Raw genomic sequence first — 12,202 nt, 5'->3', positions numbered from 1 at the left:
CACAATGAACTATGCAAAGGAGAGTTTGTATTTTTTTAACTAGAGGAATCGGTTTCCCCAGTCATGTGAAATCCTTAGATTAGGGCCTATGGACTTTCAATTGACCAATTCTTATATGAACTCAGTAAAATATTTTTAATTGCATGTTGCATCTATATTTTTGTTCAGTGTAGCTTATGAGTTACAATTAACCATCACCTTTAAAATAACCCAAATCAAGGAAATCACCTGTGATACTTCAGTGACATTTCTACACTAAAACATGGCTACCTATTTGAATTACACGATGGCACAGTGAGTATGGCGACGTACAAGGAATTTGACCAAAAACCATAGCTCCATGCACYTTTAATGGGAGAGTTGTGGTGAGAATGCATACATCTACAGATGAGGTGGATGAAGAAGCTGGAGATGACAGTTTTGGAAATTACACGTGAGACCCAACACGGGGCACACACACACCTTTAATGCAATCAAAACAGCAGTACTACAGGAAAACATTAAAGTGTTTCAAGAATGTTTGTAATGATTAAACTACACAATTACACACAACTCCCACTCCACCAGCCACACACTAAAGGCAATCTTAACTTTAAACCAAGTACGTTAATACATCCAGAGGAATTCCAACCACTTATCACAATTAACCCACAGTGCATTAAATCTATAGATATTTGTATGCATGTATATATCTTCTAGGGAATTTAACATTTTTGCTCCATTTAAAAACAGATTCATTGAACAATTCTTTATAAATAAAGCCAGTGGAAAAACAAAAAACAAAGCTAAGTCCATACAATTCTCTTTACAAATAGATCCCCATAGACAACACAGAAATCATGTGAACTCCCAAATTAATGCAGGAGAATAAAAACGCAGTGGGGCCCTTTGGTGAGCGCTCTAAGACGAGGCAGAAACCAGCAAGAAACCTGGCACACCTGAACGTCGTTAAACCAGTGGGGGGGAGAATCTCCATACATTTACACACACACACAGGACTGACAAATCACTACATTGCGCATTTACAAGAAGTTTGACTATCAAATCTGGACTGTACACATTGTAGAGATAAGACCATATTTACGGAGCCATTTTTAATGATGTAATTATTTTCCACGTTCGTCTCTTTTTTTAAACTTTCTCATACATTTTCTTCCTTTTTTTTATTTTATTTTTTACATTTTATTTCTGGTTTTACTCTTTTCTCCAGCAGCAACATATAGGACAGATTTTGGTGGAGAAGTTGGTGGTTTATTTCGTGGACAGGATGAGGGCCACAATGAGACCGTAGAGTCCGAGGACCTCGGCGAAGATCAAGATGAGGATCATGCCCACAAAAAGCCGGGGCTGCTGGGCCGTGCCCCTAACGCCCGCGTCACCTACGATGCCGATGGCAAAGCCAGCTGCCAGCCCGCTCAAGCCCACACTCAGGCCTGCACCCAGGTGGAGGAAACTCCTACAGCAGAGAGAGGATTACAATCGACAGGGTTACTATGTGATACAGAATGAACAATGACAAAAGCAAGCAGAGATGTTTTCAATAAGACATTTGGCAAAAAGCAAAAATTTCCACAGTATATAGATTTGATCTTACGTCAATGTCAGGCGTTATGGATTGACGGACTAGTTGCCTCCCAGCCTGTTCTAAGTTCCTCACATTGTAGTATTAGGAAAGAGGAAATGCAACTCGAGCCCATTTCTAGACGTAAGAGATGTCATGAGATGGGTTAGGCTTACTTGTAGAGGGTGACCTTCTCGGAGATGTTGTTGGCAATGAGCACCGCTACTACCAGGCCGTAGATGGCTATGATACCCGCCATGACCACGGGGATGATGGACTTCATGATGAGCTCCGGCCTCATCACGGACATGGCAGCGATCCCTGTGCCACTCTTAGCCGTCCCATAGGCTGCTCCTAAGGCTGGTGGAGGGGAAAGGAGGTAGAGAGTATTAGATCCATAGGAGATAGAATACATAGTGTTTTACTTCATTCTGTGATTAGATCAATGTACAAATACAGTAGAATACAGGGTTGAGCAACATGAGGAACTGAAATTGAAGATCATAATGTAATCCGTTTCTGTTCCCTTTACAAACAAGGTCAACATGGCTACAGCTGGGAAATTCTGCTTGTGTATTATGGAAATTACCAGCATCATGTTTCCCCCCCCAAAATAGCACCTTGCCACTGATGTGCGACTGCAGTTCTCAAACCAGCCATTCCCCTTTACAGCTACGGTTCAGGCTAATTCTACTCACCTCAACCCATAGCTCCCAACAGGGAATGGAGCTCAGTTTAACCCCTTTCATGGCTCTGTGCCAGAGCTGCAGTGTCCTAAATCACTCCGCCTCCCTGCCTGAAAAACACTCATTAGGCTCTCCACACAGGAAGCTTCTGACGTCAGAGGACAGCAGGATGCCACATCCCTCCAGAGGCAACCAGCAGCAGCACAGAAGGGACACAAACCAGCACCAGCCGCAATCATAGAAATTGAGTCTATTCATTCTATTTCTATGACAGCACTAACCGGTAGGGTCCCAGCAGAACGCAGTCAGCACAGACAGGCGGCGCGTGACGACAGACCATGAGGCAGAGAGCCATATGGACATTTCACTACTACTACAATGGTGCATCTAAAAAAAATACTGCAAGATTGGGAAAGTAGATAAATTACCTAAATCTCAGAGTCAAGACAAACTCATGGATACAATGTGTCTCTGCATGCTGTTGAGTGACGTTAGCATATCATTAGCTTAGCACAATTGCTGGAAGTCTGCCAGCGCAGTAGCCAGCTCCTCAAAAGCTGGGTGGTTGGTCATTTAGTCTTACAAAGCAACCAACATTTTATAAATTTCACTGATAATCATAAAAACAAGATTCTATCCACTCCGTCATTCTTTCCCCTTTGTAGCATAGAGATCGCAACAACGCATCCATCTCAATGGCACTGGCCGTGCCCTCACAGACGCCATAATATGACAGAGACAACATTGTGACCTCTATACATCTCTATGCGACAACGGGAAAGAACGAGGAAGTGGATATAATCTCTAGAGTGGAGGAAGTGGCTGGCCAATCCTTAAAATGTGCGCATGGCGGTCAGCCACCTGTCAGGCCACTACTCCCTCTACATTCACTTATTCATCAAGACTGACGCCGTCGATGCAAGGTTTAATCACTCAGGCCATATAGAGAAGAGTTGTTCAGCCCCTGAGTACGAGTGACTTAAAGTGGATGCTGTCTGGACCTACATCTCTGATAGCAGAGCGAGGCATTCAGTCGTGTTCAGAATTTGTCAAACCATTGAGCCAATTTACAAAATTTGAAAAGTCAGGCAGTGCCGCACACTAGTCCATTTCTAAGACAAAGTAGTACCAATACCCAAATGCATTTACTGCATATTGGTTTCGAGTTTCCCCATCAAATGTGTCTTGGCGATTGGTTTTACGAAATAGCCAAGCACTTCTCAATCTCACTTGAGGGAAGTCTTTCGACAGAAGGGCTTTATGTTACAACAGCACCTCAGAGACCAAGACAAGACCACTTCCAACCGCTGAACGGTTCTATACAGTAGATCATTTCATGCCACAACCACTAAAGCACCATCTTGCAGCTCCCACTCTGACCTGAGGTGGTGTATGGTAAATGTAATGACTTCCGTGTTGAAGCACAATTACCCTCTCCAAACAGCTGTCCCTTATGCCCGCTCTTTGATAAAGGAAGACCAACACAACCGTAGCTCGAGAGACTATACCCACCAGTGTTGTGTTCAGTAGAGAAATAGTTGCGTGAAATTAGAAAATTAGTCAACTACAATCAGTGTTCCAATTGGGCATTGGATTTTTTTTTTTGCCATGGTGTGCTTTACTGAACACGACCCAGATCTACAGGTAGCCTAGTGGTTAGAGCGTTGGACCGAAAGGTTGCAAGAACGAATCACAAAGCTGACGAGGTAAAAATCTGTCGTTCTGCCCCTGAAGGCAGTTAACCCACTGTTCCTAGGCCGTCATTGAAATGAAGAATGTGTTCATTTAACTAGGCAAGTCAGTTAAGAAGGTAAAATTWAAAAAAAAATGTAAATAAACATGCAGAGCGTGTTTAGGTTAGTGGAGACAAGGTCCCATGGCTTTATTCTCTGAAGATTAAATGTTGAGTTTGAGGACTGCTGCAATGGGTGGCATGAGAGGCAGAACCCCTGTGCTTAATCCTCTGTGCCTAATCCTCTGTGGAGGTAAAGAGCTTTCATTTTTTTCTCCCCCCCCCCCCAGATCACTCATTAACTTTACTACACTCAGATGCCTCAGATTGCTCTGCAACGTAAAGATACTGTGGAGACGGAAGTAATCAAACTGGTGTTCAGTGAAAAAGACGCTCAAACCCAAACAGGCCTTTAATATGAAGCATAATATAGCAAACTCTTAAACAGCACATTAACTGTAAGCTACCTTGATGAAACCGTAGTGGACAGTATTGCAGTGAAGTCAGGGATATTGGCCAAGCATCTACATCTGCTTTGCAATATAGCACCCATTTATTTAGCCAAAAAAAAAAAAACATACTGGTGCGTCTAATTAAATATTTTGAGCGAACAATCCCTAAATTGTCTATAGACACTGAACAAATGTGGTGGAGCTGAATCCGGGTTTAGTAGTGATGTGAGGGATCAAATGGAGTTAATAAGACCATTAGAATAATGTACTCTCTACATGGTGTTATGGAAAAATAAAGCTACTCCTAAATCTATTGAACCAACCGACAGAAAATATGCCATTTGAGCAGTAATAGAACAAAACTAGACAACAAAAATGCTAGTAAATAAAAAAGATGAGCTTTGAGTAGGGACGACACAATCCACCTCAGTTAAAAATGAGGACTTTTGTACAACACCAGGCTTTTAGGAGATGTCTTAAATACACCAGTAGCTGACGTGTTACCTTTTAGCCTTGATGTCTGCAATAGTCAAACATTTTAAAATTATGCTTATGCCCCTACTTTGGGCTATATAACGCACTATAAGTTCTGAAGTCAAGCATCTCCTCCAGTGCCATGAATAGGCTAGTAGTTAGGAGGGATAGGGTGTGCACTACTGATATAATGTGCAGTACAGCTCACTATGGTAGACTGGGTCAGCCAGTGAAGGATATCGCTACCATGCTCGTCACAGCCTGTACAGACTACCAACCAAGAGCAGAGGCCTCAAGCAGTGAAGGCTGCAGACATAACAGCCCAAAACGCTACTAACCCGTTGATATGACGCAAGCTCAACTGAGGACGAGGAACTTGGAACAGCCACCGCCACTAGGGCTTGCACAATAACAGTACAACTGACCGTCATGAAAATAAAATAAGAGTACATTTTTTGGGGAACGAACATCTGACTGAAGACGGGACAGCCGGGTATTAGTGCAGTTAGTCAATTTCTGTGATGAAACTGTTGTCCCTTGCCGAAACGAGCAAGGTGCTGTAGAAAACGATGAATAGAATGGGCTTGGAACCGCTAACCCCGGCAATTCGACTGGTAAACCCATTACTCCAATTCCTTCTTTGCGCCTATGGTTACACTCGCAATGGCCGCCAGTCCACCCATTATGTCATCATTGACTTGAACGGGGACGCCCAATCTCCTTCTATGGCAGCACATGGAAAGGAGAAAATCTGCATATGCTATTCGAACGGTTATTATGGACCGGTCATTTGGCTGGCCAATTATAGTCATCCAAAATTCCATGATCGTCAGAGCCCTATGCAGCGATCTCAGTTTATCACCAGAAAGTAACATGRCGTTTAATGAAATCTAGCCACAACAACCAGTTATCAAATTATTAGGCTATCGATTGTTAAAATTCTACAGTACAACTCATGGTGATGTTTTAAGGCTGTTCATGATGCCTCTGTTACAAGTGAGACTTCTAACCAATATTTTGGATTCCATCATGGTGCTTCCACCGTGCCAAAGCAGACCCTTCACACTTTCAGTTAAGACATGAAAGAATATAACTGGGAACGGCAACAGTGAAATAAGTGTGAGACGGTCTTCAGAGGCTGCTACATGCATTTAGAAATGATCATGAAGCACAATATAGGCAATGGTTTACAAACACACAAACCATTAGATCAAAAAATAATTTAAAATCGATAAAATGGCTATTTACATATTGTTTCTCAATTTCAAGTATGGTGGTGCAGACACCACAAGATGGCAGGCTCACATTTCCTGTAGGATATAAACCTTGTAAGATGCTTAATGCTGCTGGGCCATCATCACCGGTGTCCCTAATCAGCCCCCTCCACTGGGTGCCTGCGCCACCCACCAGCAGCCCTCTCAGCTGGCTAATTCCCCATCTGTCACTCCTTCCCACCCAGCCCGTCACAGATCACGCCCACTGCCAGCTACAGGGGCTACCCGCGCTGCCCTGTGCCGTCACTATCCATAGGAGCGCAGAGTCAGCACTAAACATGTATACGACTCCAGCTAGGTTAGCCTCTAGCCAGTGTGTTTCCTACATACCTACACATATTGGCTATGATGGTCTATTTTAGTGCAATCAGTTTCCACATGTATGGAGTGTTGACAGAAACATTAGGTGAGAGGGTCATACACCTGTCTGAACATTGGCAAGGGCTGCAAAAAGGAGTACAAGTAGACTTAATGCACTAAACAGGAGTAAAACTGAGGCCACCCTTTATTCACAAGTTATTACGGAACCATGTTTTCTATAGGCCATGGCTCCATTTCCAATACCAAAGCTGAACTACAATACAGCCAATAAGGCTAGAGTCACCAATTCCCTTTGGTTGTGGGAAGAAAGAGAGAAAAAGGACAACATTTCCCCAAATATGAGCTGTCATACACCTGCTCTCAATTGTGCAGTTAGGCCTAAATGGTTAAGATGCTGGTTATTACTCAATACAACTGCCCAGGTTGACAGACAGGTGGCATGATGCCACCCCACCACACAGTAAAGGAGCCAATAGTACCACATACAGCCCTAACTGCTAGTAGCTGAAAGGTGACAGAAATTGAATTTTGGATGAAGGCAATACCCTCCAGCCACTAGCAGTTAGGGCTTTGACAGAAATTGAATTTTGGATGAAGGTAATTGGCCAGCCAAATGGTATATGGAATAACCATTTGAATAGCAAACCATTTTCTCCTCTTCACTACATGTGCTGCCATTGAAATATAAATGGGCATTCCCATTCAAGTCAATGAAGGCTGCCATTGCGAGTGTACCCAGAAGGCGTAAAGAATGAAGTTAAAGCAGGAAGTAAAAGCAGGAAGTGGACACGTCAATAAGTGCTGTGACTTGTCATTGTCTTACGTCAGATGGCGTCACTGTGCTATCTGACTTGCAAGAACATCGATCGCCAGTGCAGTGACTTCATCAGCTGTTCATTCAACTCAGCTGTTCATTCAACTCAACTAACATTACAAAAAATACATTCCATTTTGTTTTATTTAACTAGGAAAGTCAGTTAAGAACAAATTCTTATTTAAAATGATGGCCAAACCCTAACGATGCTGGGCCAATTGTGCGCCGCCCTATGGGACTACCAATCACGGCCGGTTGTGATACAGCCTGGAATCGAACCAGGGTCTGAGATGCAGTGCCTTAGACCGCTGCGCCACTCGGGAGCCCCGAGCATGTTCTATTCATTKCATTTCTGTGAGATGCATTGTGTGTGTGMGMGMGMGGGGGGGGGGGGGGGGGGGTGGTTGTTTAGGCAACCGAAGACTCATTTGTTGCTTGTTTCAGCAGGGCACAACAAAGTTATCACGTTGTGAAGAATCCATGATACAGCAGAAATGGACTCAACCGCACTAATGCCCGGCTGTCCTGTCTTCAGTCAGCTGTTAATAAATTAAAAAAACTCAGATCTCTTATCTATATTATTTTAACGGTTAAGACTTATTACTTTCACAACGGTCTTCATCCATAACCATGTGCCAGCCCTACTAGCAGAAACTGCATGATTTAAAATCCCCACTAGGTCATGCCCTATATAACATGACAATTTAGCAGAAAGTCAATTTTTTCTAGAAAATGCTGCATAAGTCCAAAATCAGCTTTGCCACATGCAGCCTAAGCCGTGCTAAAAGAACACATTGTCATTTGATAAAGGGCACAGAAACTTAATTATAAAAAGGAGAAACAGTACTTTGTGAAATAGTCTAATTACAGTCCTACTAGTGTCTCCTTTTCACCTAATTCATCCCCGGATTTACTAAAGGCACATCTCAATAGGTGGTCCAGGTATCCTCATGATATGGCACAAGTGTGTGTGGGGGGGGTTCTCTATTGTTCCCGCAAACAAGAGGAAGGCCGATAACAGAAGGCACCATCAGACCAACTAGTTGAATGGCCTACTCTTTGAAATTAAATAAAAATACAAGTGCTCAGAACATGTTTTTATCCTTAAATTTCTCTGGTACTTTTGTATACTTTAGTCAGTAGTTCTGAAAAAGCTCACGAGCCTTAAGTGGTCCCCGAAAATGGAGTACTACATCACCTACACTACATGACCAAAAGTATGTGGACACCTGCTTGTCAAACATCTCATTCCAAAAAATCATGGGCATTAATATGGAGTTGGTCCCCCCTTCGCTGCTTTAACCGCCTCCACTGTCCCGCAAATGCTTTCCACTAAATGTTGYAACATTGCTGCGGGGACTTGCTTCCATTCAGCCACAAGCTCATTTGAGAGGTCGGGCACTGATCTTGGGCTATTAGGCCTGGCTCAAAGACTGGGTTCCAATTCATCCCAAAGGTGATCGATGGGGTTGAGGTTAGAGCTCTGTGCAGGCCAGTCTTGACAAACCATGTCAGTATGGACCTCGCTTTGGGCACGGGGGCATTGTCATGCTGAAACAGGAAAGGGCTTTCCCAAACTGATGCCACAAAGTTGGAAGCACAGAATCGTCTAGAATATCATTGTAACTAGGGCCTAGCCCGAACCACGAAAAACAGCCCCAGACCATTATTCCACCAAACTTTACAGTTGGCACTATGCATTGGGGCAGGTAGCGTTCTCCTGGCATCCGCCAAACCAAGATTCGTCCGTCGGCCTGCCAGATAGTGAGGCGTGATTCATCACTCAAGAGAACGTGTTTCCATTGCTCCAGAGTCCAATGGTTGCGAGCTTTACACCACTCCAGCCGAGGCTTTGCATTGTGCATGGTGATCTTAGGCTTGTGTGCGGCTGCTCGGCCATGGAAACCCATTTCATGAAGCTCCCGACGAACAGTTCTTGTCCTGACGTTGCTTCCAGAGGCAGTTTGGAACTCGGTACTGAGTGTTGCAACTGAGGACAGACAATCTTTACTTGCTACGCGCTTCAACGGTCCCGTTCTGTAAGGTTGTTGCTCCTAGACGTTTCCACTTCACATTAACTGCACTTGCAGTTGACCGGGGCAGCTCTAGCAGGGCAAAAAATGGACAAACTGACTTGTTGGAAAGGTGGCATCCTATGACGGTCCCTCATTGAAAGTCACTGAGCTCTTCAGTAAGGCCATTGCCAATGTTTGTCTATGGAGATTGCATGGCCGTGTGCTCGATTTTATACACCCTTCAGCAACGGGTGTGGCTGAACTAGCCGAAGCCACTAATTTGAAGGGGTGTCCACATACTTTTGTACTACATAATTTATATTTTGTACTACATCATTGATCTGTCTCGCTCTGCTGTGGGTGCAACGTGCATCTTGCTAGCTGTCACTCATATGGCGAGAGGTTGAAGCTCATTGGTTGAACTCGAATTGCTTTGGGGCTGGGCCCACGTTGGGGGGAAAAAAATGACATGACACAGCTTCCAGAAAAACTGTTGTTTTCAAACTAGAGATTGTGGCTAATTGAGGTGAGACAGTAATTCTGCATGTATGAGCTACACATTAACACATACAGATCATAGCAGGAGTAGATAAAGTTCCGGAGCATGTCTAAATGTGTGTACATTACTGTATTAAGTGGCATATTGTTTTTCCACTGAAAAAAATGTAAAAAAGATGGCTGGAGTGCATGTTTAAACATAGATTCCTAATTTTGGCCTAGTGATAGTCCAAACCATGTATCTTGCAGTCCAAACCATGTATCTTGCAGTCAATGGCACAGTTGGTTGGTAATTGTATGCCGTTAGGAAGTATATTGTGCGAAATGCTTGAGTGAATGCACCAGACATAACAGGACAATAAAAAAAATCCAAAGACAATACATCACGTCCTCCCTGTTCTCATGAGAATGATCACTAGACAGTCGTTTCTACACCTTCACTTGGACCGGAGGCCATGTAGAACATGAGCCAGAGATCAAATTATTGCACTTAGTTGCCAATTTATCTTCTTAGACATGCAAATGTATCATAAATCTGATTAAATGTTATATATTAATCGTGTTTTAGTGGTAGATTGTTTATAGGTCTACACCACAAGTGCACTTCCTAAATCCTTTGCTACTTTAATATTCCAAATCACAAGTCCAATCATGTGATTGTCATGTGATATTGATGCAAATGCCATTTTCCTTGAATCTAAGGTGTCTCGTGCAGTTTATTTCCATTTCAATTATCTGAGGCCTATACACATGAATTGGTCCACAAGCGCCCAATCCCTATGCAGTAGCCTTTTAAATCACCCGAATTTACATGGAATTGTTCGTATGACGTGGAACAAACGATGGCATTCCATTCAATTGGTTGTCATCGCATGAGCGTGCTCCCCTGCTGGTTATGCCTAACGTTACATTGCACAAATCTATAACCAATTTGAGCTGGTATTCTTCATAGTATCAGTTGTATATACTCAACATCTGACACCGATGGTCAATATTCACCATCAATAGGTCTCCTGCTTTCATAATGACCAACTCGCCGAAGATACCAGTAACGTTACGCTCAAATCTGGTGGTGTCGTAGTGTGGCGCATGTCGCAAAGCTTAAAACTACAAGCGCCTAAAATTGAGAAAGAATGAACTCACTTCAAATGCGTTGATTTGAAGGTGTGGTTACTGGTAATGACAGGACAAGTATATTACCTAACTAAAGTTCGTTAAAATGAATGTCAAATAACGTTACGTCAATGACAGTTTCTGCCTGGGCTCCTCTAAAGTTAGCTGGTTTAAAACAATAACGACAAATATGCTGTTAAAATTGACAAATTACACATACAATGTATAATTTAAATGCAGCTAGCTAATAAAGATAGTATTTGAATTGTGTGATAATTACCGCTGAAAACCATAGCCGCAGAGGCACCCATCACTGCGAAGAACGGAGAGTATTCGGGGCTTTCGGACGACATTCTTTCTCACACAGTAAACTAAATAATACAAAACGGCTATTGCTATGTTTCCCAATGGTTTAGGTACTAAACCTATCGAAGGCAACGGTCTTTAGATGTAAACTGGGAAAGGTACAAGAACACCTAGCTAACTAGCGATGTAAATGGACTAGTCACGAATCTTCAGATAAATACCCGGCGTAGCAGCAGCACAAAATGGCGAAGCGGAAAATGTCACCTGACTGGTCATATGGATAAAACCCATCATCAACTGTGTGTAGGGGAGGCGCTCACAAGTAACTCTAATAATAATTTACTGCAGCAAATCAAACATAATTACAATTACAAKAAAAAAAATCAAACATAATTAAAATGACAAAAAACAATTGTATACATTTACGACTAAACTCATGCAAAGTAAATGGTTTATCTCCAGATTCTGTATTTCATTTTTTGAAGGTCATCCCCTATTTTAGTCTCTTTTGGTGTGCTCCGCTGCAGGCTTTGGTGGCGTTCGGTCGTCACTAGTTACCACAGCCACAAATGTCTAAACCCCGCATATTTCTACAATTTACCTTCTGAAAATCTGATTTTAAACATAACCTTACATTAGCCACACTGCTAAACGTATGCCTAACTTTAACATTAAATGACGACCAAAAGTGTGATAGAAATGTTGACTTTGTGGCTGTGGTAACTAGTGACAACCGTCGCGTTCCCATGCTCAGAAGTTGCATGCATCAACCAATGGTTGCATGCACGTCATCACTGGTGTCATCGACTGACAGACTGCTATAGCCTATGATGTGGTTAGCTGAAGCGTAAAATACCTATCCAGGCGTTGTAAAATCTGGCATACGTCAGCAACGCCTGGGCAGAGGAACGCGCCCTTTCCCTTTGCTATCTAGGCATTCACCCTCCTTCAGAATG

At 43.0% G+C, this 12,202-nt stretch overlaps 1 protein-coding gene across 1 annotated transcript; it reads right to left on the bottom strand.

The window, feature by feature from the left end:
* Positions 1-444: 444 nt before the first annotated feature.
* atp6v0cb (ATPase H+ transporting V0 subunit cb) lies at positions 445-11,504 on the bottom strand. Its single transcript, XM_024007838.2, has 3 exons — positions 11,221-11,504; positions 1,738-1,921; positions 445-1,456 (listed from the first exon to the last, which is right to left on the bottom strand). The coding sequence occupies exons 1-3, from the start codon at positions 11,291-11,293 to the stop codon at positions 1,252-1,254; spliced, it is 462 nt and encodes a 153-aa protein (XP_023863606.1). The 5' UTR covers positions 11,294-11,504; the 3' UTR covers positions 445-1,251.
* Positions 11,505-12,202: the final 698 nt, after the last annotated feature.

The sequence above is a fragment of the Salvelinus sp. IW2-2015 genome, linkage group LG18 (genome assembly GCF_002910315.2).
Source record: "Salvelinus sp. IW2-2015 linkage group LG18, ASM291031v2, whole genome shotgun sequence".
Classification (NCBI taxonomy): Eukaryota; Metazoa; Chordata; class Actinopteri; order Salmoniformes; family Salmonidae; genus Salvelinus; species Salvelinus sp. IW2-2015.
The sequence above is the reverse complement of the archived record's forward strand: the minus strand, read 5'-3'. Positions and strand labels throughout refer to the sequence as shown.

Coding starts and splice junctions, on each gene's coding strand:
- atp6v0cb (XM_024007838.2), bottom strand. CDS start 11,293: ATGTCGTCCGAAAGCCCCGAATACTCTCCGTTCTTCGCAGTGATGGGT. Junction 1,922..11,220: donor TGCGGCTATGGTTTTCAGCG/GTAATTATCACA, acceptor CCCCTCCACCAG/CCTTAGGAGCAGCCTATGGG. Junction 1,457..1,737: donor GAGAAGGTCACCCTCTACAA/GTAAGCCTAACC, acceptor TCTCTGCTGTAG/GAGTTTCCTCCACCTGGGTG.